Source organism: Pogona vitticeps, chromosome 5 (genome assembly GCF_051106095.1).
Source record: "Pogona vitticeps strain Pit_001003342236 chromosome 5, PviZW2.1, whole genome shotgun sequence".
NCBI classification, from domain to species: domain Eukaryota; kingdom Metazoa; phylum Chordata; class Lepidosauria; order Squamata; family Agamidae; genus Pogona; species Pogona vitticeps.
The window spans coordinates 160,488,814-160,516,190 of NC_135787.1; the positions used below are offsets into that span (position 1 = coordinate 160,488,814).

The 27,377-nt window shown below is 40.4% G+C and overlaps 1 protein-coding gene across 2 annotated transcripts in view; it reads right to left on the reverse strand.

The window, feature by feature from the left end:
• Positions 1 to 27,377, reverse strand: part of GRIN2B (glutamate ionotropic receptor NMDA type subunit 2B) — a 572,475-nt gene that overhangs the window by 225,024 nt on the left and 320,074 nt on the right. The window contains exons 10-13 of one of the 2 annotated variants that reach the window (XM_073000191.2): positions 20,302 to 20,462; positions 17,538 to 17,725; positions 15,392 to 15,630; positions 1 to 9,733 (exon numbers count right to left, since the gene is read on the reverse strand). The exon at positions 1 to 9,733 is cut by the window's left edge and continues 20,853 nt beyond it. In XM_073000191.2, coding sequence (XP_072856292.1) covers positions 7,835 to 9,733; positions 15,392 to 15,630; positions 17,538 to 17,725; positions 20,302 to 20,462 — 2,487 coding nt within the window. In that variant the 3' untranslated portion in view covers positions 1 to 7,834. The remainder of the gene's footprint in view (positions 9,734 to 15,391; positions 15,631 to 17,537; positions 17,726 to 20,301; positions 20,463 to 27,377) is intronic. The other variant, XM_078376094.1, reaches the window with a different exon arrangement.

Here is a 27,377-nt window from a genome sequence, read left to right on the forward strand (position 1 = left end):
AAAAGGACAGAGTGACATAATGGGGGCGGGGAATTAAATATAGGCTAGACTGTGGGATAGTAAACTGCCCAGGATCAAGTCTTCTGGTAATTTTCATGGCTGAATGGGACTGAAAAGTCCTAGTCCGACTCCAACACACAGTTCACTACACAGTAGTAGTAGCAATCTTTGCTAGAATCCAAAATGTGAACGTATGCTGCTTAGAAAAGTTATGCCATCTTCAGAAGCCCAACATGCTCACACAACAATCAAGCTAGCAATACAGCTAGAAGAACAAGATGATCGCCTTGCGTTCTTTTGAGGAGAAAGGCAAGGTAAAAATAAAATAAAATAAAGATGAGGTAGGAAACATCTGAAGAGACCTGAACACTTCCAGTCAGTGGAGTTGTGGATGGATATGAATATGGAGAACAAGGTCTTAACAAGGATGCTAAGTAAAAGATGGCCTATCCAGTTTGGATGGGGGGGGAGAGATTAAAAGATCAGACGTCCTTTTTTAAAAAACGTATAGAAAAGATGGTGACCCCCTAAATTTAGTAGAGGAAAAGACAGGGGTCTTGAAGCGGGGGATGATTCTGACAGTCCAGAATGAATAAGACAGAAACAATGATGGTGTTCAAAGGGAACAGGAACATTTGAAAAAAATAGCCTAAAGGAGAGTATAGCATGGCATTTCAAACATGTAATCTCAAAGATATATTCTCTAGCAATCAGTACATGTTCTAATTAAGAAAACTATTAACACCCTTTCCTTCCCACCCACTACCAGCCCACAAACCTCCCCCAGCATGTCCCTTTCTTAGCACACATAGAACATCCAGATAAACTTCCCAAACTGGCAAAAGCAACCACTGAAACAACTTCAAACACCACAGACCAAGGAAAACCACAACTCAGAAATCAATTCCCCTTCCCCTACCCCATGCCTTTGCTTAATATGGAAATACTGTACATATTAAAAAATTACCCTCTTCCCCAACCTGAATATAACTGCTGTAGTTGGTGCCTATACATATGTACACTAATATTTACATATAACCGCAATCAAATAAGCGGATGATATTATATATGGCACAACATTAATACATAATGTTAACAACAATATTAGGAAATGTTGCATTGTTTCTGCTTTGAGAAAATGCATTTCTGATATTAAAGAGTAAAAATGATGGGTGAAATATATGGTGTTCAGGATGTGTCCTTACAGAGGCTTTTGGCTGAGGTTATATGATACCTACATCTATATTATTCACCTTTTCAGTAGTGTTTATGTGGATGGTGTGTAAAGAGAATGTGTATACCCATACCCACATTAGTGCTTATAAAAGAAATGCAATAAAATTGGTATGGAATAGAATGGACACTCCAAGAATTTAAAGGTGGCATTCATTTCAACCATGCTATCAGTTAAATAGATTAAGACATGTAATGAATCACTGACAATACATACTTGCTTTTATCACAGACCCAATTCAAATAATCCAATTGACATGTTGGCTTTGTTGACTGAGTGGATCTAAACTAAGATTGGCACATGATAAAACTTCCACACCCCACAATCCACTTCCATTAGTGCTCTGATGGCATCACAAATGTGAGTTAAGATGTAAACTGGGCATATACAGTAATTAGGTTTAAGTCACATGCAAATCTCAGTCAGATCCACTCACTTCCTCAAGGAGGAAAGCAAGATAATTTATTTCAAAGTTCCTCAGTTTTGTTAAATTGCTAAGCCAGTATCCCACTGCTTAAATGCAGAGCAGAAAGGCATTTCTGTAAATGTCCCCCACTCTCAACAGCAGGTTCCCTCTTCTATACCAGCTGCAAGATTGTTCATGCAATTGGGCTAACAATGGAGAGCATAATGGGAAGGGTATATGATTGCCTTTCTGCTCTGCAATTTAGGAACAAGTAAATGGCCATTTGTCCTGTTTTTTGGTCTCCTCTGGGCATGGGCTGGTTTGTTCCTCTTCCTGGTGACCACACAACATACATGCCATTGCAAACCAGCCCATCCCTGATGTATTTTTACCTGCACCTTTCTTGGTCCCTATCAAGGGCTACTGTTTCTTTGGTGCAGATAGGATCGCTCCCTTTTGATTTAGTTCCAGCATGTGTGATCACTGGGACTGAATCAAAATAGATGACTTTAGCTGTCTGATTAAATCACTTGAGAATGTTGGGAAACTGAAGTTTCCTCTCACTATTCCATGGATGGGGAAGTGAAGGTGTGTTTTTTTAAGGAAGTGCTGATGCTCTATGCCTTTTAGATTTTTTCTTTAATGAAAAGATTCGTCATGGAAGAAGGAGAAGATAGGAGAGAACAAGGAAAGAGACCTCTTTTTGTTTTGCTATTTTTCTTTCTCTCTTAAGGGAGGAAGGACCAAATAGGAGGTGCACTGTGGTTTCTTGACCTGAAACTGCCACATCGCAACAAATGGCATATCACATTGTCACCACCAGGATAGGAGTTAAAGATTCATCATAAAGGTGGCACTTCAGGGATAAATATCAGCTGTGAGGGACCAGAAACTCAAACTACCAAAGAGTGTTACACACTTTTATAGTGCTCTGAGGCCATTGTTTTAGTGGCATAGATTTGCTCTTAACAGCACCTCTATTCAACCTTAAGTGATGCTATTTAACCAGATCCAGCTCACTCCAATTGGGGATCTAGTCATGTCAAGTAATGACAACATGCCACCCTTGGTCTTTGCCTCCAAGGCAAAGGAATTTCACTAAAAATAATCTGTAATATATCTTAATGTAGGAAATATAATCCCTGTCAATGCCTCTCCTTGGTGACTGGTCTACTGCCATGCTAGTTTTATTATGTGGCTTGATATCCAATTTTTATTATTTTTATTTTTGTGTTTCCTTGGACTTGAATATTCTTATTTGGTCAAAATACAATCTACACTACCTATAGGATGATATGCATATTCATCTTATTCTCAAAAACAAATGGGATTTGGGAACATTCAAACCCTGAAAAGGTGTGTCAAACTATTTAAAACTAATCTTTTGAAAATGAGATGACTGGTTTTTATCTGAAGTTTGTTTTGATGAAACTATATTCCATCTATAATGGAAATGAAACTATATGCCTGGATCTGTAACTGGCGGTTATAATCCCCAACCAACATTTTCAGTGGTGAGGGTGTAGGGAATATTAAGAACGAACTATGGCTTGAAAGCCTATTTGGCTACAAACTGGAAATAAGCCCTTTGGGGACAAAACTAATGTCCCACTAATTACTTTCTTCATGTTCGAGCAGTGTTCAAAAGTATAGTGGACATATTCCACTTCAACAGACCTAGTATATTCAATATTCAATAGCTGGGAAGCACTTACAGGAGAGGACATAAAAGTATGTTAGATGAGTTTTAGGTCCATCTTCTGTTGTTAGGAACTGAAACTCTCGGTTTCTCTTTGATGGATGTGTACTAGAATGCAACCAACAGAAGTCCCATTTTGGAGCAGTTGGGCAAAACCAATTGCAATCATGAATAGTATGCGAACCCTTTCTGACATAAAGAATATATTGAGAAACTCAAGAGGCACACAAAGCTGGCTTGGCTATTATGGGAACAATTTCCTGGAGAACAACAGAATATTTGTTCTGTGCAATTAGTTCTTCAGTGTTACAACAAAGTCTGTTACTACCACATTAATATTATGGAGGAAACTATGCGCTTGAATGAAGGTCCTTGAGAGGGTAAATTCCTAGGGAGAGGGAAGAATTTGTAAGAAAATGGCTGAAATATGTAAATCTAAACTGGGGTTGTGTTGGATGTCTGCAATTAGAAGAGATACATACAGATTTGCCAAGGTGAACATAAAGGGATGAGATACATTTTTTAAAAAACTAAAGTGCTGACACAAGGGGAAGCCTTTAAAAAATGTTTTTAGTGTCATGCATAACACCTTATTCATCATATTCTTAGAGCACCAGACATTAACAGCTTGTAAATTCTGCCATTATAACCCCTCCTAATCTTTTCCTCCATTGTGCCCTTGCCTTTATAATAGACATACTGTCCCGTTCTAAAAGAGGAAGCATTAAGAAGGTATTCCAACATACTCTGCTAAAGAACATGAGTGGCAGGAGATGTCAGATTGAAAACATACCAGTCACATTATCCATTGTCAGGAATGTAACTACTCACCCATTCAGGAAACAATACACTTTAGCTAGCTCATAGGGAAAATCAATCTTATGAAATAACCAAAATGTTAGGAATACATTTCATTTTTCTAAGAGGGAAAAAGAAACAGAGTTTCCAAGCTGATAAACATATAATTCTATTCACCTCTTTTACAATGTCTTATGTATTTTGGCAAGTTAAGCAACCAACAGTACTGCTTCCATTCTGACATAGACAATAACAGCTGTTAAAATTTCTCATCATGTTCACTAAGTATTTTTTCTTCTTCAATGAAATAAAATTCAGATTCTTATATTACAAAATCATAATCAGTGTTCAAAGTATCACCTATGTGTGTAGTCCAACACACATGTTTCCTTATTGGTCATATTTCAACAGAAATATCTATTTATCTATATATATCTCTATATCTCTATATAGAGATATAGATAGATAGATATAGATATAAATATATAGATATATCTTTCTTGATATATGTTTATATATTTCAAATGAAAAATAATTAACTGGAAAAAAGAGGGAGGTTTTATAATAATATGTCAAGACTATACACAAGACACCTGTAGATGGACTGACACTGAAAGTCCCTCAACATTTCTAGTTGGTGTTAAAGTAGATACTTATTGTGTTCTCTGCACACAAATTAAAATTTGTAAAACACTTGAATACTGTCAGACCTAAACCTATAAATGTAAACATGTTGTTCAATGTTCAAACTAGGTTAGGATCAAAGAAAAAGTTGTAATAGTGAACCCTTCGTCTCAAAACAGATCTGGAATCATTCTGAGAGTTCAGTTAGCATCTTTTTGGTTTGATTTTAGATCAATTTTCTCTGAAGTACCATTCTCTAGTATTTTTGGTTTCAGCTGAGGGATGGGAATACTGAAATGGCTGCTGGACGCAAGCTTATCAGTAGCATCAAACCCAGCTGCTAATAATCCTTAAGAAGTATTAGTAAACTGAGGAGATTTTCCAATCCCAAGGTTTCCAAGCCAACATAACTTTGGAGAAGTCCCTGTAGTGTTGGATGATGGTCTAAACTGAACATTCAAAATGACAACTCATTCCATCAGCCAGAAAAAAACAGTACAACATTTCAGGAGGACTAAGATTCTACAGGAAGATTATGGCATGGAGTTTATAATCAAGCAAGGAAGATATTGTACTTCTGTTGAAACATAAAAAGCCCTACTAAGAAAGCTTGAGGTGCTACAATGCCTTTTTCTGACTATGAAGAAAAAAACATGGCAGGTGTGGATTAGAAAGAGGTATTCAATGCATGCAGTTTACTTTCATTCTACACATTTTTCAATGGCCTGGGCCCACATAAAGTTGCTTCCAGACATACAGTCTGAAAGTTGTAGGGAAAAACAACTTAAAACCCATCTCCTCTCCAAACCTGAATATTCACAATAATAGAAGCACTAGTTTGTACAAAATGCGATAGAAAAAACCCATATTTACAAATGAAATGAATGCCTTCTCAACTGCCCTTGTCAGAGGATTCAGCATCACCACTTTATGTCCAGCAGATTGCTTAGCAAGTATATTTTTCCTCAGAGGAGAAAGAAGAGAGGACCTACAAGGTGTCCGGCTCCTCCAACCATAGAGAGGGTGCTGCTCCTTCCAAAACCTGCACAGTAAATCAGAAGGGGGAGGGGAACTCCTGTTTCACCAAATGTTCAGGTGCATCCTTAACCCATCTACCAAAAAAGCAAGGCTTTCTATTGACTTAAATGCAAGAAACATTAAGATAAAGCCAAGTGGGCTCATGAAAAGAGAAACAGCTGCAGGAAATGTGGCTTGAGTAAAGAATGGCTGCTTCCAAAGTCCAGGGCCTGTATCTCTCCACGCATCCAGTTCATCTACTATATGCCTGATATATCACAAGAGCACTTTTCACCATCCTTTCCTGTTAGGAAAGTGGAAGAGCAGACCCATTAAAAAGTGAGAAACTTTGCCACATATTTAGGAAACAACAATGGACTTGTTGTCCTTACCTGAGGGTTCCTGCTGTAAATGAAGCAGTCTCACTTCTACCATGTATATATGTAGTTTAACTTGCATTTATAATAGTCTTCCATCACAACAAAACTGTGGTTACCAGTCCCATATGTGCTGTGAAGAGGGCCAGAACAACTCTGAAGTTGGTGAATAATAACCACTGCATTTTCAGTTTAGCACCTACTGGTCTCTTCTTTAACTCTCTTCCCCACCTCTTTTCACCTCTGCCTGCCAGCCCCCACCACAGCATCTGTGGGATCTGGTTTCATCTCCTTCTGCCCTGTGGAAGACAAGCCATGTATTTCCACAACATTATAATTATCAAATATAAGTATATATTCAATAAATACACATATACACATGTCTGAGTTGTGCTGGCCCTATTCCCACTAGCAGCAGCACCGTCTTTTTGCACTTTCCGTTCCAAGGAAATACTTCAACCCAAAGAGCAAAGAAAGCCTTTTTGACATTCTCATAAACCCACTTTGTATTGTAAGCAAGGGGAGGAAACAGTGGGCAGGACATCGGCCTCCCATGTACAATCCATCACAATAATCTTGGAATCCAGCAGCTCTGTTTTCCTTCTCATCTTTTGCCTCTTTCACTTCTCCCTTTTATTGCAAAGGCTTGCTCTGCTGGGTTTGTCAACTAAATATTTTAGTGATGCCAAATTCATTGTTTTAATCATTGATGTTTTGTGAGAATTATTATTTAAGCAATTATCATGTGTAAACCAACCTACATCAAAGAGTTCATGATTTTAAAATTAACAACCAGTTGTTCATGAGTAGGATAAAAGCCACCATTTGCCATTCTCTCCTCTTATGGGACCTGACTTTTGAATTTTCCCAAGTCTTTTACTGGGAGCTTCCTGATCTAACTGGCATTAGTGTCTATAACACCAGCGTATCTTTCAGAAGCTACCTCACTGGGTTACTATACTGGATTACTGATCAGACTTGCACATATCAATCCTTCTCTCCCCATCATAAATATACCAAGATTTCAGTACATGTTGTTTTCAGTATATCTATATATATCTATATCTATATATATCTATATATGCAACTCCATATTTTAGCCTTTAACCCACTGAGTTTTCGTAAAACAACTGAGTGAATCTTTGCATATAATCAACATATACTATATGAAGTTGATCTCACACCATTTATATCCCTTCAATTTCGTTCAAAAGTGCAAACATAAGAAGACCTGAAGCTTCTTCATGCTGATTCCATCTCCTCTACTCTCCACTTTATGGCACTTTCTCATATTGGCACTAACCATCACTGTTTGGTGCTAAGAAACCCCCAAACTCTGTGTCCACTGCCCACACTCATGTGTTGACCTAACCTGATCCATGCCCTGCCTTTCCAGTGGTGAAAACACAAGCTAAGCTACTAAGCTCTGACATGTGATGGCCAGGAATGGAACTGAGAGTGGGGAAATGAAAAGAGCTAATTGGAATGGAGGAGAGGGAGGGGGGAAAGAAATAGGTGGCACTTCTTATCAACGGTGCTTAAGCAGAACTCCAATATTTCACAAAGAAAAAAAAGAGTAGCAGAAGAGTAGCAAATGGGAACTAGGTCTGAACCCACCACCTGCCCCTCCCACACTTTGCATTTCCTGCACCATCCCCTCCCATGCTTTTCCCGATCACTCAGACATCAGACTCAATACTGGAAAGTTTCTCATAAACATGCCCGTTGCTGGAGCCATTGAAAGCCCTGGGGTTTTTGTTGTTAGGCACACAGGGGTTGGACTGGTTCCCTATACAGATGTCCTTCTGGAAACGGGCTGGCACAGCCCCATGAAGGGCCGAGACCACCGGCTTGTTGGTGGTGACAATGGCTCGGAAGTCTGGCCTGGCCTTGGGCCCTCCTGCTACCACAGGCTGCCTGAAGAAATAGGATTTGCTGCCGTGGAGCAAGCACTGGTCATCCCCAAAAGTGGGGATAAAAGGGTTTTGAGTGACCCGGTCGGGGTAGAGAGACTTGCTGAGCATATAGCCACCACTGATGCCGGGATTGTTGTGGTGGTGGTGGCTGGTAGCGGGCACTGAGGACTTGTTGTTGGCAAAAGTGGACTCGCTTGCTGGCATCTCAAACATATGGGCGTAGGGGCTTCCCTCCAAAAAGCGTCCCTTGTCCTTCAGGCTCACACTACGGGGAGCCAGGGCTGCGTCTTCCTTTTGCAGATCCACAAACGTATCATAGGAGTGCTGCCGGCGGAGTTTGTTGCGGTTCTTCTTCTGCGCTTTGGAGGCAGAGTTGGAAGGGCTCTGAGGATACTTGGTAGTGGAGGAGCTGGTGGCCACTGGCACAGGGGCAGAGGGCTGATCCAGCTCTTGGAGGGAGTTATCCTCACTAATATCATAGAGGTTACCTGCCTTCTTGCAGGCTTCACACCGGATACATGGCTGACGGGTGGAGTTCTGTCCCACCACAGTTGGAGTGTAGTTATGCAGCTTAGATGGGCAACTGCGGCAATAATTAGTCCCTGGTCGTTCTTCCCAATCCAGATTGGTGAGATTTTTCTCCCATGGTGCTGGTACCCCACTCACAACACTGTGCTTGTGCTCATTGTTTGCTCCAAATTCCCCCGACCCATGTTTCAGGTGGGTCCGATTCGTGCACGTCCCTGCTCCCCCTATCGTGTCACGCTTGAAGTCATCTCCCCGCTCTTTATAGATGTCAGTCAGATCCACATGTTCCCAGTGTGGTGAGTTCTCCTTAGCTCGAAACTGGTCCAAGTAGAAATCCCTTAGCCCTTCTTTGTCCCTGAAGTAGCGCTTGTGGTCAGGGGAACGGGGACGTCGACGATAAGCCAGTTCTATCTCATCAAACTCTCTCCGTGACTTAGCTGAGGCTGGGCGTTTCTTTAGGCTATCCTTATACTGCTGCTTTCGTCGTTTTGCAGCATTGCCTTCAATGTTGCCATATGTCACTGTATGAGTAGATATGTCTGAGACATCTGAACGGATCAAATCATCATGTGCTCCTCCACCACTGTACCGGTCACTCTTGAAAGACAATTTGCCATAGAGGTCTCCTAACTGGCTATGTTTGGCCGGTGGCAAACCAATATCTAATGGCTTCTTACCAAGAGGCCGAGGCTGGGCAGAGAAGGGTGGGTTATCACAGTCATACAGTCCATCGATGGAGCTGGCGCTACCTATGCTATGCGGACGGTGGTGGTGGTGATAATGGTCTTGATAAACATTACTTTCTTTCAGCTGTAGATTGCCAAAGGTCCTTTCTACCTCACTAATATAATCACTGAAAAGATTCTCTTCACAGGGTGGGTTGTTATAAGATTTGCAGTCAGAATGAGTGAAACTGCGACGATGCTCAGAGATATCGTAGACAGATGATTCGCGGCGGATGAAATCCAGGGCACTTTGTGGTGAGCCATTGACCCCTGAAAGGTTTGCCATGTTCTTTGCTGTTCGGAGCAGGCGCAAAATGTTAGAATGGGTATTGTTCATGGTGGCAGTAGGGGAGTTCATTGAAGAATGGTGGTCTTCAATAGCCACTCCATGAATGCAGCTGTAAATACCCTGGAATGAAAAATGCAAAGAGAGATTAGTAGAAGGGAAATCCAGAAAAGGGAGTGCTTGGAGAAGTGGAGCTAAAAACCTTGCAAATCTGGCTCTTCAATTTTTTGATATAGCTAAAGCATGGTACAGTCCTGCTGCTACCACGATCATTCCTTCATTTTCATCTGTTACCAATAATGTTCCAAAACAGACCAATACTTCACTTTGCAAATATTATTTAGGATATGGGAATAGGCCTGATAAAAGTATTTCCCAATGAGGCATTAGAGCCTGCCTGTTAAATCTCTTCAGGCAGCACCACACAAAGCAACAGTACTGTAGCCTTGGACACAGAATTGTGCTCTCTTGCATGTTTACCACAGCTGACAAGAGGATCTCCCTTTACATTTCTGAAGGTGTATGCGTGTGCAAGTGAGTGTGAGAGAGATGGGGCGGGAGAGAATGATAATATTATATTTCTTTAGTAATGAACTCATTTCCCCTAGAGTTTGTGATGCTCTGATGTATTTATTCATGTATTTCTAAAAGAATAAATGTCCCCAATTCCATTTCAGTGTGGAAAATTCAATGGAGCTAGTATGAGTTACATTTTAAAACTACACATGATACAAGGCAGAACATGTCTAAAATTCAGACTGTGAGATGATGGAAAAGAAAAAAAAGAATATTTTGAAATTCAATGTAGGATTGAAGCTAAGGAAGTGAACAGACTGGGAAATAATTTAGTAAGGAAAATGAATTATTGGAGAGGAGATAAACATTTATACAGAAATTCTCTCTTTTTACCCTTCAATTAAAATATGCCCATAAAAAGTCACTATGGTTTTTGAGCCTTTTGTCATGCTGCACCAAGACATTTTGCTCTCAAAAGCAAAGTCCAAGTGCTAAGCCTTCTACCACGATTAGGTCTTGTGCTGAAAAAAGGCTGGTTGCAGCATTCAGACACCCACTGCTGCTAAAGATTCTCATGGAGTCACTTAAAGCAGGCAGCTTCACCTCGCTGCCTCTCACAGCCCAAGTTTTCCTTTAAATGACTAGGGACAGAAGAAGAGAGGTTACTTACCTGTAACCGTTGTCCTTTGGGTGGTACTCTGTGAATACACATGAATGGTTAAACTGTGCCTGCACAGGGCTATTCGGAATATTCTGGAGCTAAAATGACGACGAGGGGAACATCTCCCTGTATCGCGCATGCTCCGCCCACCAGTGCCTCAGTTCCAAATATCTGTCGCTGTAATGGCTCTGAAATTTAAGTGCCAAGACTGAGCTAGGCACTTCGTGAAAGTCCTTGGGGCAGTGGCAAGTCCGAATGGGAGGGCGCAGAATTGGTATACTGATTCCATGAAAATCAATCTGAGATATTTGCAATGACGTTCATGGATGGCAGTGGAAGTAAGCGTCCTGCAAGTCTATAACAACAAACCAATTGCCCGGCGCAAGAAGTGGCACTATGGATTCTAATGTGACCATGCGGAATCGCCTGTAATGGTAAGTGTCTCCATCCTTTTTGGGAACCGTAAAATATTGGGAGTAGAAGCTGTCCAGTGCCTCTTGAAAAGAAATACAGTGAATGGCGTGCTTCTGAAGAAGAACAGAGACTTCTTCCTCTAGAGCAGGTGAGTAGGAAGTGATCTTGAGATGACCGAGTGGAGGAAGATCTAAGAACTCTAGCAGGTAACCAAAATGTATGATGGCGGGCAACCAAGTGCCTGTGATGGCATTGGCCCACTTGTTGAAAAAGGGGGCTAGCCAGGGAAAGTGAGATAGATTGGATGGATGAATCAGTAGAGGACAGTCAAAGATATTGTTTGCCCTTCTTGGCAGGGCGATGGAAATAGAGTGGTCGAAATGACTAGATAGGCGGGGTATAAATACAATAAATAAATAAAATAAATAAATAAAATAAATAAATTTTGGTGACATTGATTAGAAGGCTGAGGTCAGAAAGACATGGCAGCAGAAGAAGGAGGAATATTTGATCTGTCCTGAGGTTTATACCGATGGTAGGTTTGTTGGTAAGATTGTTGGTACGATAGTATGACTAATGGGAAGTGAAAGGTCTGCGCCATTGCTATCGTTGAAATTTAGGTTGTTGGAGATAATAAGACCGAGCTGTTTTCCTAATTTTGTGTAGATTTTCCATAACCTCATCTTTTTTTTGTTAAACAGTCTGAAACCATCAAAAGGGAGTTCTTCAATTCGGGACTTGGCATCATCGTTGATACCCGATGAGCGTAACCAGGCATGCCTCCTCATAATGATGACCAATGTCATGGCCTTTGAAGCTGCATCAGCAGTGTGGCATGACACTAGCAGTTGTTATTTAGCTAGCATCATCGCTTCCAGGTGAGTGTTTATGCTGTAGTTCTAGACTCCACAGGAGCAGCTTGGAGAACTGGAAGAATTTTATTCCACAGCTGCCTCTGATAAGCACCCATCACCGCTTGATAGTTGGAAAGTCGCATAACGAATGATGCCAAGGAGTATAGGCGATGGCCCTGCACATCTACCTTGCAGCCTTCCTTGTTGGTAGGGGTGACCTTAGAGCAAATTCCTGCTCTGGACTAGTTTGATTGTACAACTACTGAGTTTGGTGCAGGGTGTTTATTGAGGAAGAGTGTATCAGTGCTGTGTGTTTTATAATGGTTCTCCACTCTTCTGCAGATCTGCAGAGAAGGAGGAGATTGCACCCAAGATTCTTTAATGAGGTCTAGCATCACCAGTATGAAGGCTAAGCTCAGAGGAGGTGATCTCTCTTGATTAATATCCTCAAACACTTGGTCATGTTTGGGGGGTAGAGGCTGATCTATATTCAATTCCAATGATTTAGCCATACGGCTGATTAATTGCAAATATGATGTGAAATCCTCAGAAGGAGAGGGAGGATGCATATCAGCAGTGTCCGAGTCAGGAGTGGGTAGAACTGAGGGCAATTCCTTGGACACCTCTGATTGGAGGTCTTGATTCTCTATCAAAGGATAGAGGGGGTGAGGGTGAGTGGGGGGGGGTCTTGACGTGGAGGCTGTAGGTCATGCAAGAGGTGCAGCCATTTCTACCTCAGGTGGATGTACAGAGCTGGAGGGTGCATGAGACCCAGTATGTTCTTTAGGATGCAATACTGGAGGTAACTGTATTAACGGGTCTCTAGGGTGCTTTTCTGGTTGAAAAGCACACTGTTCCTGATGTTGTCACCTGGAAGGAGGTTAAGCTTGATGCCGATGCCGAGGAGATGAAGGCGATGATGATGATTCCGATGATGCATACACATATTGCTCCCTCTTTTGTCTAATATAGTCCCCGGTATCATATGTGGGATCAATGTCGTATTGTCGATATGGGTGTCGACCAACACACAGGTCCATTTCAACATACAGCAGCTCTTCATATTCAGCCGAAGCATGACATTGTGATGGATGCAGGAGCACAATAACCTCCCAATGTCGAAGGAGCTGTCAGTCAGGAGAGATGTGCCGACGCTTTGACAGATGTTTCCGAGGGGAAGCATGTTGTGGCAATTCTTCCGGTTCCAACAATTGAGCAACTGCTGCCCACCCGATAGTTATAGGGCTTGAATGGGCTGAGGCCAGGCTGGAAATAATCTCAGCCTCAGAATGACCTTGTGCCAGAGACAGGCTCAGTACTGATACCGATGCCTGTGTTTGCGGTTGTGGACGAAAACCCTCTTCCTCTGAAGTCGAGTCCTGTATCTCCCTAGAAGGCTTCTCTAGTATAGGTGAGGGCAGAGTTACTTGAACCGGAGAAGGTTCGGAATGCTGGACCAACTTGGGATGCTTAGACTTCTTTTGTTTGACAACTTCTTTCCTCTTTTTAGGGTTCTTGACAGATGCCTTCGATACCGACATCGAGCTCAGAAGATTTCTTTGACTTTGAAAATTTCAAAGATGTCTTGGAGGACAGGGTAGCCAGTGCCAGGTGAAGCAGCAGGGTCGGGGCGAGGAGTCAGAGGAGCAGATGTAAAGGTAGGCTTCATAGTTGTTGGACCTGACAGTCTCAATGACTTTTCCCACAGATAAGAGCATAGTCGTCACAACACAGCTTTAAGGTTGGTTTAGTGAACTTTTTACACTCTTGACAGGAGCCGGGCTGATGTCTTTTTCCCAAACAAAACAGGCAGCGGTTGTGGCCGTCTGTAAACAGGATTTTCTTCGCACACAATGCACCCTGAAGAGGCCATAAAATTTGGTGGGAACCTGACAGATAGTAATGATCGAAAGAACTAATGGGAGACATTAACAGATAGTTTTACTGCACTCATAGTCAAGCCGAAATATCAGTCTGAAAAACAGAATCAAGTAAATCCAATAATACAAGTCCAAATCGTAATCCAAAAACAACATGATGAACAGAGTTCAAAGCCCGATAATCACGGTAATAACAGTACATAATCAGAGAGAACAGAAGGTCAGGACAGTCCGGGTCAGTAAGCCAGATAATAATACACAATCCATAAGTCAATACCAGAAATTTTTAAAATATGAATTAGCTCGAGTGATTCAAAGTAGTCCGATTGCAGCAGCGGCAAAAGGTAACTGGGGTACCGGCAGGTGGAGGATACACGATACAGGGAGACATTTTACTTGTCATTATTTTAGCTCTAGAATATTCCGAAGAGTCCTGCACAGGTGCAGTTTAACCCATTCATATGCATTCACAGAGACCATGAAGAAGAAACACCTGTTGACACTTTGTGAAAGAAGTGACTGAGGATAATCTTTAGCTGGATGTTTATTTATTTATTTATTTTATTTATTTATTTAATTTATATCCCGCCTATCTAGTCCAATGGACTACTCTAGGCGGCCAACAACAAATATAAAATACAATAAAATAAAACAACAGATTACAGAAGAATTAGAATAAAGAAACAATAAAAGGGAAAAGAAGTTTAGCACTTCTGATGCAGAAGCCTTAGAAAACATGGGTAATGATCAGGGATTCTGAAAACCAAACTCTAAGACAGTTAGGCTTGCTGAATTCTGGAGGGTCAAGCCTCTTGGTGTTTTTTTTTTCTTATGTCCAAAAGCTTTTTCATTACAGATAACCGAAGAATGACAAAAACAAACATAGAAGTGACGAAAACCTTCCTGGTATTTAAAAGTAGTGCTAGGCTTCACAATTCAGTCCAGCTTCCTAAAAGTATATTTGGGGTAAAACAAAACCCTTCCCAGAAGATTAAAATACATCAGGGTGGTAAGTGGGGAATTTGTCACACTTGGGCTGGGATTACCTATTTTTGTAAGGCAGAAAAAGACACATTTTTTTTCATTTTCTTCCTTTTTCTTCATTTAGGGAAAAAATAAGTTTGTTTGGCTATGATTGGAAGGACAGATGCCATCTGCCTCAAAATGTGGGCTGATATGTCCTTGGGATAATGCTACATATTGATGTAATGCTATTCCTTGAGGCATTTCTGGCAAAGAGAGTTGGTTGCACCCCAAATTGTTGTACTTTAATGTACCCTCTCTATTCAATGACATGCCTCACCTACTACTGTGAGAATGAATGATACAGAGAATGTTGTCTGGTGGGGGGGAAAGGGGGAGACAATGCTATCCAGGCCTACTGGAACTACCCATGCTGGCTTCAAGGAACAATCAGGACAATAATTCTTCCTTCCTTTAGACTGAATGTACTCACCCTGCTGATGGAGAAGACAACCCCAGGCTTGCCAGAGCAGACACCCATAAAGCAGTGGCGGAATTGCCAATAAAAGAGATGTTCACAGATGAAGGTGATAAGGCTGAGGGCCATAGCTGCTCCTAACATATAGAAAACTCCCGCCATGTTATCTATGTCCAGCTGGCTACTCATGACCTCATTCTTCTCATTGTGGCAAATGCCTGTGAGCCAGAGAGCTTCTAGCTCCTCCATCTCCCCTAGAAGGTCAAGCAGGAAGGAATACAATAGAAAACTGAATGTAACTTAACTGCAATGATTAGAACAATTCATTTTGCTTCTATGAATTCTTATGTTAAGCACTCCTAATGTAAACAAAGATCCTACTCCTTATAGTTTTCATCTTGTTGGCTCTTACAAATGCTTTTGCAATAAGCAGATATTATTTCTAGTTTTCTAAAAAATGTGAAGTGTAGTAACTTGCCAAAGGCCACAAAGTGAATACAAAGCTAATGGAAATCTTAGACTCATGTATGCAAATCAAGAACTAAGCTAACTCACCATAATTCTCCTGTGATTTTACTTTAGAATTAATGAAATCACATAACACATGGTGGCAAATTGCTGCTAATTAATGAGGTTCCAGTTGTGTAACACAAGCAGATACACAACTACACATACAATTAACATCTTGTTAATCAGCTGAAATTAATTACCATAATATATGTAATTAAATTTAATCCACTGTAAAATCCCAGTAGGATTATATCCACTATGTGATATTTTCATAGATGGTGACAGTATCATCTATCCATTTTTTAAAAAAAAAAATCTATTAAAAAGTTTGGTGCTGCATCTCTTGATTTGTTTTAAAAGGGCATTCCACCATATGGGATATTTGTGGGGTGTATATGTAAGAGCAAAAAAACACATGCATACCAAAATTCCTCCTCCCAATCTGTTTAAAGTCCATAATATAAATCAGAACTATTCCAAACCATTTCCAGAGTGAATGTGCACACCGATATATAAACCACATGACTGGGAACTGATATTGTGGTGTTGAGACTGATATAAATCAGTAGTGTAACTAGGCCCTGTTTACTTTAACTATATTGTCATATATAGTCTATTACACATTTGAAAACCATGGCAAAAAAGTACTCTATTGCATACCATTAAGTTGGTTCCAGCTTATAGGGAACCATTTTAGGATCTTGTTACAGGCTACTCAGAAGTGCCCTTCCTCTGGGGGTGCCCTAGGATTACAGCAAGGCTATACAGGCTGGCTCTTCTCCCAGAAGGTACAGGGATGTATCAAATTCTCTGTCCCTGGCTGTTTACTCAGGTACCCAGCTCACTGAGCTATCCAGCCAATTAATACTACTCCACAGAGTATCACTTATATGTAAATGTAATGTAATGAGTCTAGAATTATGTTATATTAGTTTTGTTTGTACAATGGGTGACAAGTTGTGCGTCAGATAATTTAATTTAACATGCAAGTCGCCTCTTAGGTCATCAAAACTACTTTGCATTTTAGATATCTTGGTGCAATGCATCTTGACATAGAGCACTACAGTTTGAAATACATGACTTGGTCCATGCATGAACTGGCAGATGTTGGACACATCGGTTTACGGCTGCTTCTTACACTGTGCTCTACTGTTGAATGCCTACCTTTATCAACTCAGTATTATTATAACTTACTCAAGATTTCAGGTCTTAATCTAAAGATCTAGCAGTAATGGTAAAATTGCCTGCTTCAAAGCTTACACAACCTACTTGTATAAGTGAAACAATGAACAGACTTTGTTTTTCAGCTTTATGCGTTTACAAATAATACATGTTATGTAAGTGATTTTTGCTGGATGTTACAGAGTTGCTGTTTTTTTGTTTTTGTTTAATCCTAGGAACTTTCAATATCCTGAAAAAGCATGCTGCTTCAAATAATCATGCATGTATAAACTGAAAAACTTAATGAACTGAAATAAAACTGTAATCAAAATCATGACTTTGTAACATATGCTAATGGTCTGTATGTTTGGAAAATAGAATATGCATTTCTAACAAGAGGAAGAAACAGATAGAAAGTGGCAGGGGGCAAATATGAAACAGAATGCTGGCTCCTGATCCAAGACTCCAACAACCTACCCAGTTTACTTACCATCACCAAAAAGCTGTAGGATTGCAAGATCAACTTGTCGTTTCCAGCCTGAATTCTTCTGGATGGCAATGCCATAGCCTGTGGAAGCAAAGACTTTTCCGCTGCCAATTGTTACTAGTTTGCAACCTTCATCTCGGCCAGCCATGTAGTTTAGCACAGCTGCATCATAGATAAAAGCATCCAACTTCCTGTGGTGTCAAGAAGCAAGAAACAGAACAGTCAAGAGAAGGGTCTTGGCAAACTTTAAAATATCATGGCCTACTGAAGGAAATGCACAATTCAAGTTTGTCCCTGGCGGAGAGAGAACACAGAGGAGGCTAAACCATAGGCTTTTTGTGCAGCTTCTGGATTGAGTGGGATGCAGACTAGCTGTAGGGTTCGTTATACATACAGTGGGGTCTTGACTTAAGAACGGCTTGAGTTAAGAACATTTTGACTTAAGAACCACTCTCATAGGAAAATACTGACTTGACTTACATACTTAGATTTGAGTTAAGAACTGAAAAAAAACCACGTGGGAGGCAGGAAAAGTGCAAAATTGGAACTTTCAGTTAACCGTTGGCCAGTGAAAAGGGTGCCTGTCTGCTTCCTCACTCCTCCCAGTGTTTAGAGAGTGGATTGGGAGACAGTCTTCGGACTGCCTGGTACTTGTACTTGCCTGGACTGTATTTTCCCTGCCTTCCCTGAACCTTTCTTGACCTAAGAAAAAAAGAAACAATATATCCCCCTCTAGTGGTCGAAGGCAGAATAGCAGCTTCCCATTCGTTTCTATGGACGGAAAAGAGCAGATACGGATCAAATGGTTTTCAATGCATTCCTATGGGAAATGCAGATTTCACCTGAGAACTTTTTGACTTGAGAACCGCCTTCCAATACGGATTAAGTTCTCAAGTCAAGACCCCACTGTATCTGCACCATTAATAGGACTAAAAAATCAAAGACATATTCATAGTCACTATAATCATGCATCTGCATTCACTACTGAACAACACTTCCTTTTGTAGATAAAAATAAGGTGCAACAATTAAGCAACATACCTATACTAAGTAGACTATAAAGTGAAGCAGATAATTTCCAAACCAAACAGCTCAAAGATAAGGCTTAGCAAAATGAAATTACTCAAATTAGATTTGCCCTGGGCCCCACTCTTGTAAAAGTCTTGGAGGCACCATTAAATATGACATTAAAGATGGTTAATAGATCAAGTTGTGTCTCTCTAAGAGGGCAGAAACTTCAACTTTAGATTGGCCCACAAACCTCAAACTGAGAAACAGAATCAGTGCTGCATCAGAAAGAAAGAAAAAACTGGCCAGGACCACTTAGAGCTGCACTGATATTTAGCAGAAGATATTTTTGTGAATATTTTTCTGAGATTTTTCTTTCTCTCACACCACCCAATCCCAGAAAAAGAAAACCCCAGAACAACTCTAGGTATAGAGTATTGTGCAAGACACAAAATGGTGGACAGGCTATCAAACCAACTGCTGCTATTGCCAGTGGCAGAAACAACAACCTTCTTAAAAAAAAACCCTCTCCCTGACTTTTGAAAGGAAGGAAGAAAAAAGAAAAGAAAAAGAAGACAGGGAGAGGGAGAGAAAAGAAGGAAGGAAAGAAGAGAAAAGAAAGCTTTGCAATTGTCACCAAGAATGCTGAGCCCAACTCCAAAAACTCTTGGACCTTTTCCCTTTCCTCTTAAGAAAATTCAGTGAAACTGTCCCCCATTTCTGGGCTCCAAACTGGGCATAGGTCTTTACCCCATGCCTGCAGTATCAGCTCTAAGAACACACTCATAGAAGCTGCATTTCATCTAAACTGCTACAAGTGGCTGGTTTTCTTTAGATTGTAGTGTCTTATGATCTCTTGATTACTTACACACTCCCAAACCATTTTATGAAATAGCCAAAATCCTGTTGCTTCATGTAGTAAGTCATACTAAAGTAGGTCCATTGAATCCATGGGAATTCCTATCATAGTCGCATCACTAGTAAGACAGGTTAATACTCACTAATTAAGAGAGAAAGAGGAGGAATGGACAGCTTTGATAGACTACAATAGATTTAACAGTGTATATCATTGATTTACCAGGAGGATAAGATAAATTGTGGCGTGAAACTATCCTAAAGAGCCTGGGTCACACAGGGAAGCATTTGCATATGCTATTGCACTTATTTCTTTCTCCCATGATTTCCCTGCACACATTAATTGTAAAGTGAATGTATGGGTGTGTATGCATATGAACAGGCATGCACATATGTTTATATATTATACCTGTGCATAATACCACCAGTCATACATGCTTCAGGTGATGTCAGCTGGCCACTCTCCAAGGATTTGAACTCTCAGCCCTTCATTCTGCAGCCAGGTGTTCCATTCCACTAAGCAGTATCAACTCATATAAAATTCACTTTGTGTTTATTGGAGGAAACACTAGTACAAAATATATATTCCCTGCAACAGATCTTCCCTCCTTTATTATTGGTTCAGATTCCTAACTAACTAATCTTTTTGTACTAAATAGGGTGAATAAATATCATATAGTTATTTCACAATGACTGGAGAAAGGATTTTTTCTATTACTGTCTTAGTTTAAGACAGTGTCTCACAAAACCACAAACCAACTTTTTAGAAAATATTATGGCACTTAGTATGTAGAATTCAATGGCAGCAGGAATATTTTTCAGACGTTTCTTCAAAACCCCAAGAGATATCCCCACACACTTGGGTTTCTATTACCAGCAATAATCTTTAGGGGGGGGAGTCTCACCCTGTCTTCAGTGAGGCAAGTGCATCTTGCACTGATTTTTGGTTGAACTTCACCATGTAGCCATGCATCAGTTCATAATTGTTGCGAATATTCCTCTCTGTACTGCCATTAGGAACGGTTCCGAAGCGGAAAGGTGGGGAAAAAGCATGTGGGTTTTGGAACTAGGGGGAAAAAAGAGAAAGAAAAGGTCTCAGGTATTTGTTTCTTGGTGGTTGTTTGCAAAAGTATCAGATTTCCTAAAATGTCACAAATGTAGTTAGCAAGGCAGGCAGGTAGGTAAGAACATTAATGGCACATTGGCACCATGGACAATGATTAGAAATGTGAAGAAATCTCATTACTGTATTGCCAAGATTCTAATTATGTCTAGCTGTCAAAAGAGCTACTCGAGGTATCTTGAAGACTGAGGCATCGATTTTTTCCCTCACATCATGTCTGCAATTTGCACAAAATATAATTTATATAATACTCCTGTTTCTATGTGAATACCACAAAGGAATTTATCCCTTTGTGAAGATAGCATACACAATCAGCAACACACAAGAGACTGACTGATCACAAAGAAATAACCATTCAGTGCTACTATTTTTATTATCAGGGAACAGTTATCACATTTTCCAGTACTAACCGTTGTACAGAAGCCCAAAAAAAACCCATTCACAAGAATGCACTAATTTTCAGAGAACCTGAAAATCACATCTTGTGGTGGCTCACTGGCAGGAGAAATGTTTTGAAGGTATCTTATTTACCATACAAATTAAAATCAGGTTTCACATTCCAAATAATGACCCCTGATTGATCATAATCTGAGGAAGCTCTATATGTTCACAGATTAAAACCATGCCTGGATAGGTTTTCTAGAGCATTTTATATTTCCAAAGACGCAAGAAAGCAGCATATGTCTTGAGCTATGAAAGATACAGTAAGAGAAATGTAACATCAGCTACTCATAGAAGTTTTTTCAATTGCAGTGCTTGCTCTAAAGCTGACCCCAAACAAACAACAAAATCTCTAGTACTTATTTATATGATTAGCACTGCCCCCCTCTCCAAAGGACCACTTTTTTTCTGCACACAATAGCATTTTTAGCTACAGTGGAAGTATGTGGTTCAGGCAGACTGAAAATATAAGCAGTCTTGACCCACCAGTGTCAGGAAGTAGCGCTACTATAATAGTATCTATTTGTGCATTCTTTTGCTTTTTTTCAGATGGAGAAAAGTAACATGCTACATTGAAGCACACCTTTGTGGTAAGGATAAAACATCCTCCTCCTCAGTTCCTGTTCAGAGGTTCCATGTAAGGAATGCCACACGTGTGCAAGACCACACCACACTGCACTCCACCTTAGAATTTTCTCCTACGTACATTTTATTTATTTATTTATTTATTTATTTATTTATTTATTTATTTATTTATTTATTTATTTATTTATTCATTCATTCATTCATTCATTCATTCATTCATTCATTCATTCATTCATTCATTCATTCATTCATTCATTCATTCATTCCATTTATACCCCACCTATCTGTTCAATTACGACCACTCTAGGCGGCTTACAACACACACAAAAAAACAAATGTATATATATAACATAACAGATAACATAATTTACATAAATTAGAAAAAGAGATGTCTTTTGGACTCTAAGGCACAGACTTTTAAAAAACCAATAAGTTCTAAGATTATTATTCTTACATGTTGGAGCATTTTGAGAGCTCTGTTGGCTGAGGAGTGGGATGAACATGCTATCAGTCAATCAGTCAGTTCTTCCCTGATCTTATTGACTGATTCCCTAAAAGTTCAGTTGGTATAGTCTGGAAACCTGAATCAATGGCAGCCGCATATACAAACCATTTTACATTATGCAAATTTCCAATCCCCTGATATTGACAATGAGATTTTAAAAATAGCAAATAAATTTGTCTTCCCTTGTTTCACACAGGTGAGGCAGAGAATTTTCAAATAATATGATACATCATTGATGTTCCATATTATGGGTTTACCCATCTTTAGCTGTTACAAGCTGTGACAACTTTCTAAGTATCAGTTCTAGGACAACACAAGTGAGAAGGCAGTTACACTGTTTTTTAAAAAACTAAACTGGGTTTCATCTGTTCTGAGTTGCTGTAAAAACAGCTGAATACATGATGTACGTGTAAGGGTGGATTAATCTGACAAGGAATCAAGGTTGTGGGGGTTTTTTTTAATGGAAGTGACATTTTTTACTCCTCTGCCAGAGGTCTGTTTATTTTAATGAGGATGTGGAATAAATTCATTTAAATCCACCCCATCCACCCCCATGTGAACACCTCTGTTCTCATTGATTTTTAAGTAGCCCTCCCGCTGGCTGACTCTCATAGCCACTTGTACCTGCTGTTGTTGTGTTAAAAGCAGGAAATGGGGGGGGGCATGCCTGGACACCAAGCAGCCTGCAGTAGCCCCCTCATGCCTCATCCTGTGGTGGAGGATCTTAATAAGGCACGAGCAACCCAACAAAGTGTCTCTTTATTGAGCTGACATGCAAACCTGGAACTAGTGGCTGAAAGGCAGGAAGGCAGGGAAAACGCTGCCACAATATCTCTCTTCCACACTCTAGTCAGCCAGTTTCAGCCCATGTCTCTTCCTTCACCTCAGCTGTGTCTGCATGTGTTTTGTTTGCACATTTGCAGCATGTGTCAACTGCCTGTTGTTGCCAGGTTTTCCTGCACACATCAGCACTCAGAAGGCACCGCTATGCACAAAGGCCTTTCAAGCACTGTCTTGTTCAGCTATTGCCTATTTGTTTGTTTGTTTGTTTATACATACCCCACTTTTCTTCTTAAAAGGACCCAATGTGGCTTACATAATTAAAAGACAATATAAAAGCTAACAACAGTGAATATACAAATACTAAAAAAGGATCAAATAAAAACATATAAAAACATAAGCAACACCAAAACATATTCAAAGCAGGAAATGTACAACAATCACTTTAAGAAACTCCACTCAGGCAGCCAATCACTCAAGAAAAGCTTGCCTGAAGAGAAAGGTCTTTGTCTGCTTGTGGAAGGACAGCAAAGATAAAAAATAAAATAAATATATTATTTAGTAAAATATTTTACCCCACCTTTCTCCTTTCAAAAGACTCAAGGAAGCTTATATCATTAGAAGAAAATATTTAAAGCTAAAAACAATAAGTATGCAAATATTGGAAAGTAACAAGCAGATACCACTCTGAGAAATCATAAACGGAAGCAATATTAAAAACGCATTCAGAGCAGTAAGGCACAACAATCCATTTAAAAATCTCACTCAGGCAGCCAGTCACTGAGGTAAAACTTGCCTGAAGAGAAAACTTGCCTGAAGAGCCCGAAAAACCCACAACAACCACTGAAGAGAAAAGCTTGCCTGCTTGTGGAAGGACAGCAAAGATGAGGGCAGCCTGGACTCCTGTGGGAGGGAATTCCATAGTATGGGAGAAGTGACATAGAAGGCTCTTTCCTATGTCCCTACCAAACACAAACCCATCTGTGAAGGTGGTGGGATGAAGAGAAAGGCCTCTCCTGCTGGTCTTAACACCTGAGCAGGCTCATAATGGGAGACATGATATTTGAGATAGCGTGAACCCAGCCATTTAGGGCTTTATATTTATTTAGGGCTTCCCTCCTCTGGGTGTGCACACACACACACACACTAGCCTGCATCTCTGAATTCCAGTCTTGGGGTGGAGAGAGGCAGTGCAGACATCTGGCAAGAGTGACCCTTCAAAAACACTGGATTAAATTATTGTTCCAAGGGAACGCAAACTACAGTTCAGACACCACGTGACTTGGAGTTGATTTAACTCAATTTCCTTTTACACTGACACATATTCTGATCTACTGCCTTAATGTAAACAAGCCCTGAGACAACATTACAGCCCCGATATCCTAGTCGCACAGATCCATGTGAAAAAGAAGTCTTTTGACTTAATCCAGCATGGCTCTTTTGTTCTTTCTTTGTGGAAGAGGGCAGAAAATGGGTTGGAAGCCATCCTGCAAACCCTTGGCTGCCTCTGATAAAAACACCCCTCATAAAACTCATTTCAGCCAAAACTGCTAGAAGATTTTAAATGTCATTTAGTTTATTCAAGTCACATCCAATGCTTTCTGGGGTTTTATGAGCAGTAAACCTTCACGTTGACAATTACCAAGGCTCTTTAAAATCCATACATTGGGAGGTGGTAGAGAAAAGGCAGGCTGAGATGTAAGGCAGGGACCCAAAATCAGCATTAAGATGTGGAAATTATGCCAAAGCCTTTCAAGTAAATGGAAAATTCCCTCCTTGGTGCTGCAGAGAGGCATTTTGCATGGCTTAGTAGCACCCTTTGCCAATATAATAACAGGCACCATGAAGCAGGAACTGAAATTTGCTTAACAGTCAAACTGACTCAGTATGGTGGCAAACAGATAAACTACAGACCTAGCAGGGCACACACAGTTAACTGGTGCATGAGTACGGCAAATATATGAAGAATATACATAACTGCCACTCACTGCAGAAATACCAGCCTGCCAATATGTACATATACTCCACAAACTGGAACTCTCTGCAACAGATACACATATATTGATCTTTACTGGCAAGTAGATTGTCTGTAATCATACCATCTGCTGGGAGAATAGGTAAAATCTACCCTCTCTCCTTGCAGGAAAATGCCAAAATATATATCAAGGGGCATTTGGTGTGAGCATATATATGATGTTAATAAATGCAGGAAAAAGCTATTTACTGTAATATTGGTCAATATTTTTAAAGAAACTTTCCTAAGCACAAAAAAACTAATAATACACATAAGGGAAGCAAAGGCAACTTCCAAGGGGCAAAATAAAAACCTACAACAAGGGATTTTTTTTATTACCTGCTCAAAAGTCATTTGAAAGTAGTAAGATGTAGGTGTGTTTTATCGGTGGAAACAGATAACAATTATGTGCCACAGAGTTGCCAGCCATAGCCACAATGGTGCAAAAGATGCTTTCACCACTAGCTGCTGGGCCATATTAGAAACAGCCAGCAGCAGATGAAAGCTCCATGTTGATTTATTAATACCTTGAGCCTGTACACCACACATTCCTCCATAAGGAGGGGACTGCTCTCTACTTCAGTGCTATGGAATCTAAATGAGAAAGAATGGAGTGAAAGAATCTTAAAACACCATCCCAAAATTCAGCCAGAATTGTTCTTGTTCAATTAATGGTGATCGTGTATTGCGCAGCTTGTGACCACTCATCTCCCATCAAGGCTCCAGAGTTGCTTCTGCAGTCTAGTGCAGAGAAACCTTGACAATGAAATGCAAGGATCTATATGATAGCCACACTCCAAGATCTTTGGCCGTAAGCTTGACAGGAACACACATAAATATTCATTCCCACTCTGCAGGCTTTGTGTTTGTAACACTGAAGAGAATCGATGGCCAGCTGTCACTCACCTACCCATGGGCCCTGGAGGAGTGAAGGAAGAGACTGAAGGAAATGTGTTATTCTCACACAAAAATTATTCTCTGCATCAGAACAATTATTTTTCTGGAGAAGAGTCATACTTCTGCCCCTACAACGAGAGATTTGAACAAATGCATTTCGAGACTGTAACTGGGTCAATTAGTAGGAGGTCAGAAAAAATAACCTCCTCCTCCCAGAAGAGCCTCAGCAGGTAGCAGGGCATGGCACTTTCACATGTCAGGGCAGTTAGGTTCCCATAAAGCAGATAAGTGTGTTTGCTTCTTTTTCTACAACCTTCCAAGCCTACTGTGCACAGTACATCCCTTCTGCATCCATTTAGTTTCTTTCAAGAGTGGTCTACTGTCCTCTTTCAAAGAGACTTTTAATGCCTCCTCTCTCAAGTTAAAGTCTGAAAGCCATCTGGGCCCAGCTGAACGTTTTGTCCCTATTAAATGTAATAAGCCAGGAAGAGCAAGGGTCAAGCATGTAAGTGCTCAGATGGAGTTGGCAAAAGACCATGTCCATATTCTCTGGCCTCAGTAACTGAAGATGATTCAACAAAACTGTATCAGATGGCGAACTGGACACCATCACTAATCGGACTCCATTACAGTAACTGTGAAGTCTAACTCATGGCAGATGTGAGCAATTTTATCTTCAAAGTACCACACTATTATGTTACACTGGGCTACCAATGGTTCCACAATGTGTCTCTGTGAGTCACAATACAATGGGATGTGAAGTCACTGTAAAAATTCTACTGGATAACACAAGAAGACAGAATGTTAGTGGAAAGAAAGTTGGGTGTTCTTTTTCTTTTTGGTCACCTTTGCCACCACATAATTGGTTCAATAATGAGTTCTGACCCATGTTCAGTCAGTCAGACTTGGAGCTGCACTAGCTCTCCTCCATCTATATGTTAGCCCATTTTTATTATTGCTTCATTGTCCTCAGTTCAAATTATACAGCAAGAAGGTGCAAAGGTTTTCTCCAAAGAGAACGAACACAGTCATATCGTCTGCTCAGTGGGATCTCCCATATGCCAAAGAGTGACAAGGGCTTTAATGTAGTGCCAAGCATGCCAACATAAAAAGCCAACAGAATCTTCTGGAATCTATCAGATTCTATTAACCGCTGAGGATGGATAATTTTAATCTCCCTCCCTCTTGTAGAAGGATAAGATTAACAAAGTTAAATCTCAGAAGCAACAATCCAACCATTACAATATATCAGATGTTATGAATCAATTATATATTAGCACAACCCAGCAGCTCCCACAGCATCCATGAAGTCTTCAGCTGCTCATGATCTGACAGCTTTGGTTAGGTTCCCTAGAACACTCAATTTGAACGCTGCTAACTCTAAATCCAAGATCATATTTCTGATGGTCAACAGAGTGGGCTGTACATCAAAAGAATCCCAGGAGTATCCCATCAGGCTAGTGACAGTCTACCAATCCCAGTACCCCAAGAACCTTACATTGGCTGAAATCCTGTTGCTTAGCACAGTAAGTCATGAATCACAACTACCAGGCTCATTAAATCAAGGGAACGTACAGGCATTCATTCACCAAGCCCCCACTGCTTCAAGGGGCCTATTCTAGTTGCAACTTACTGT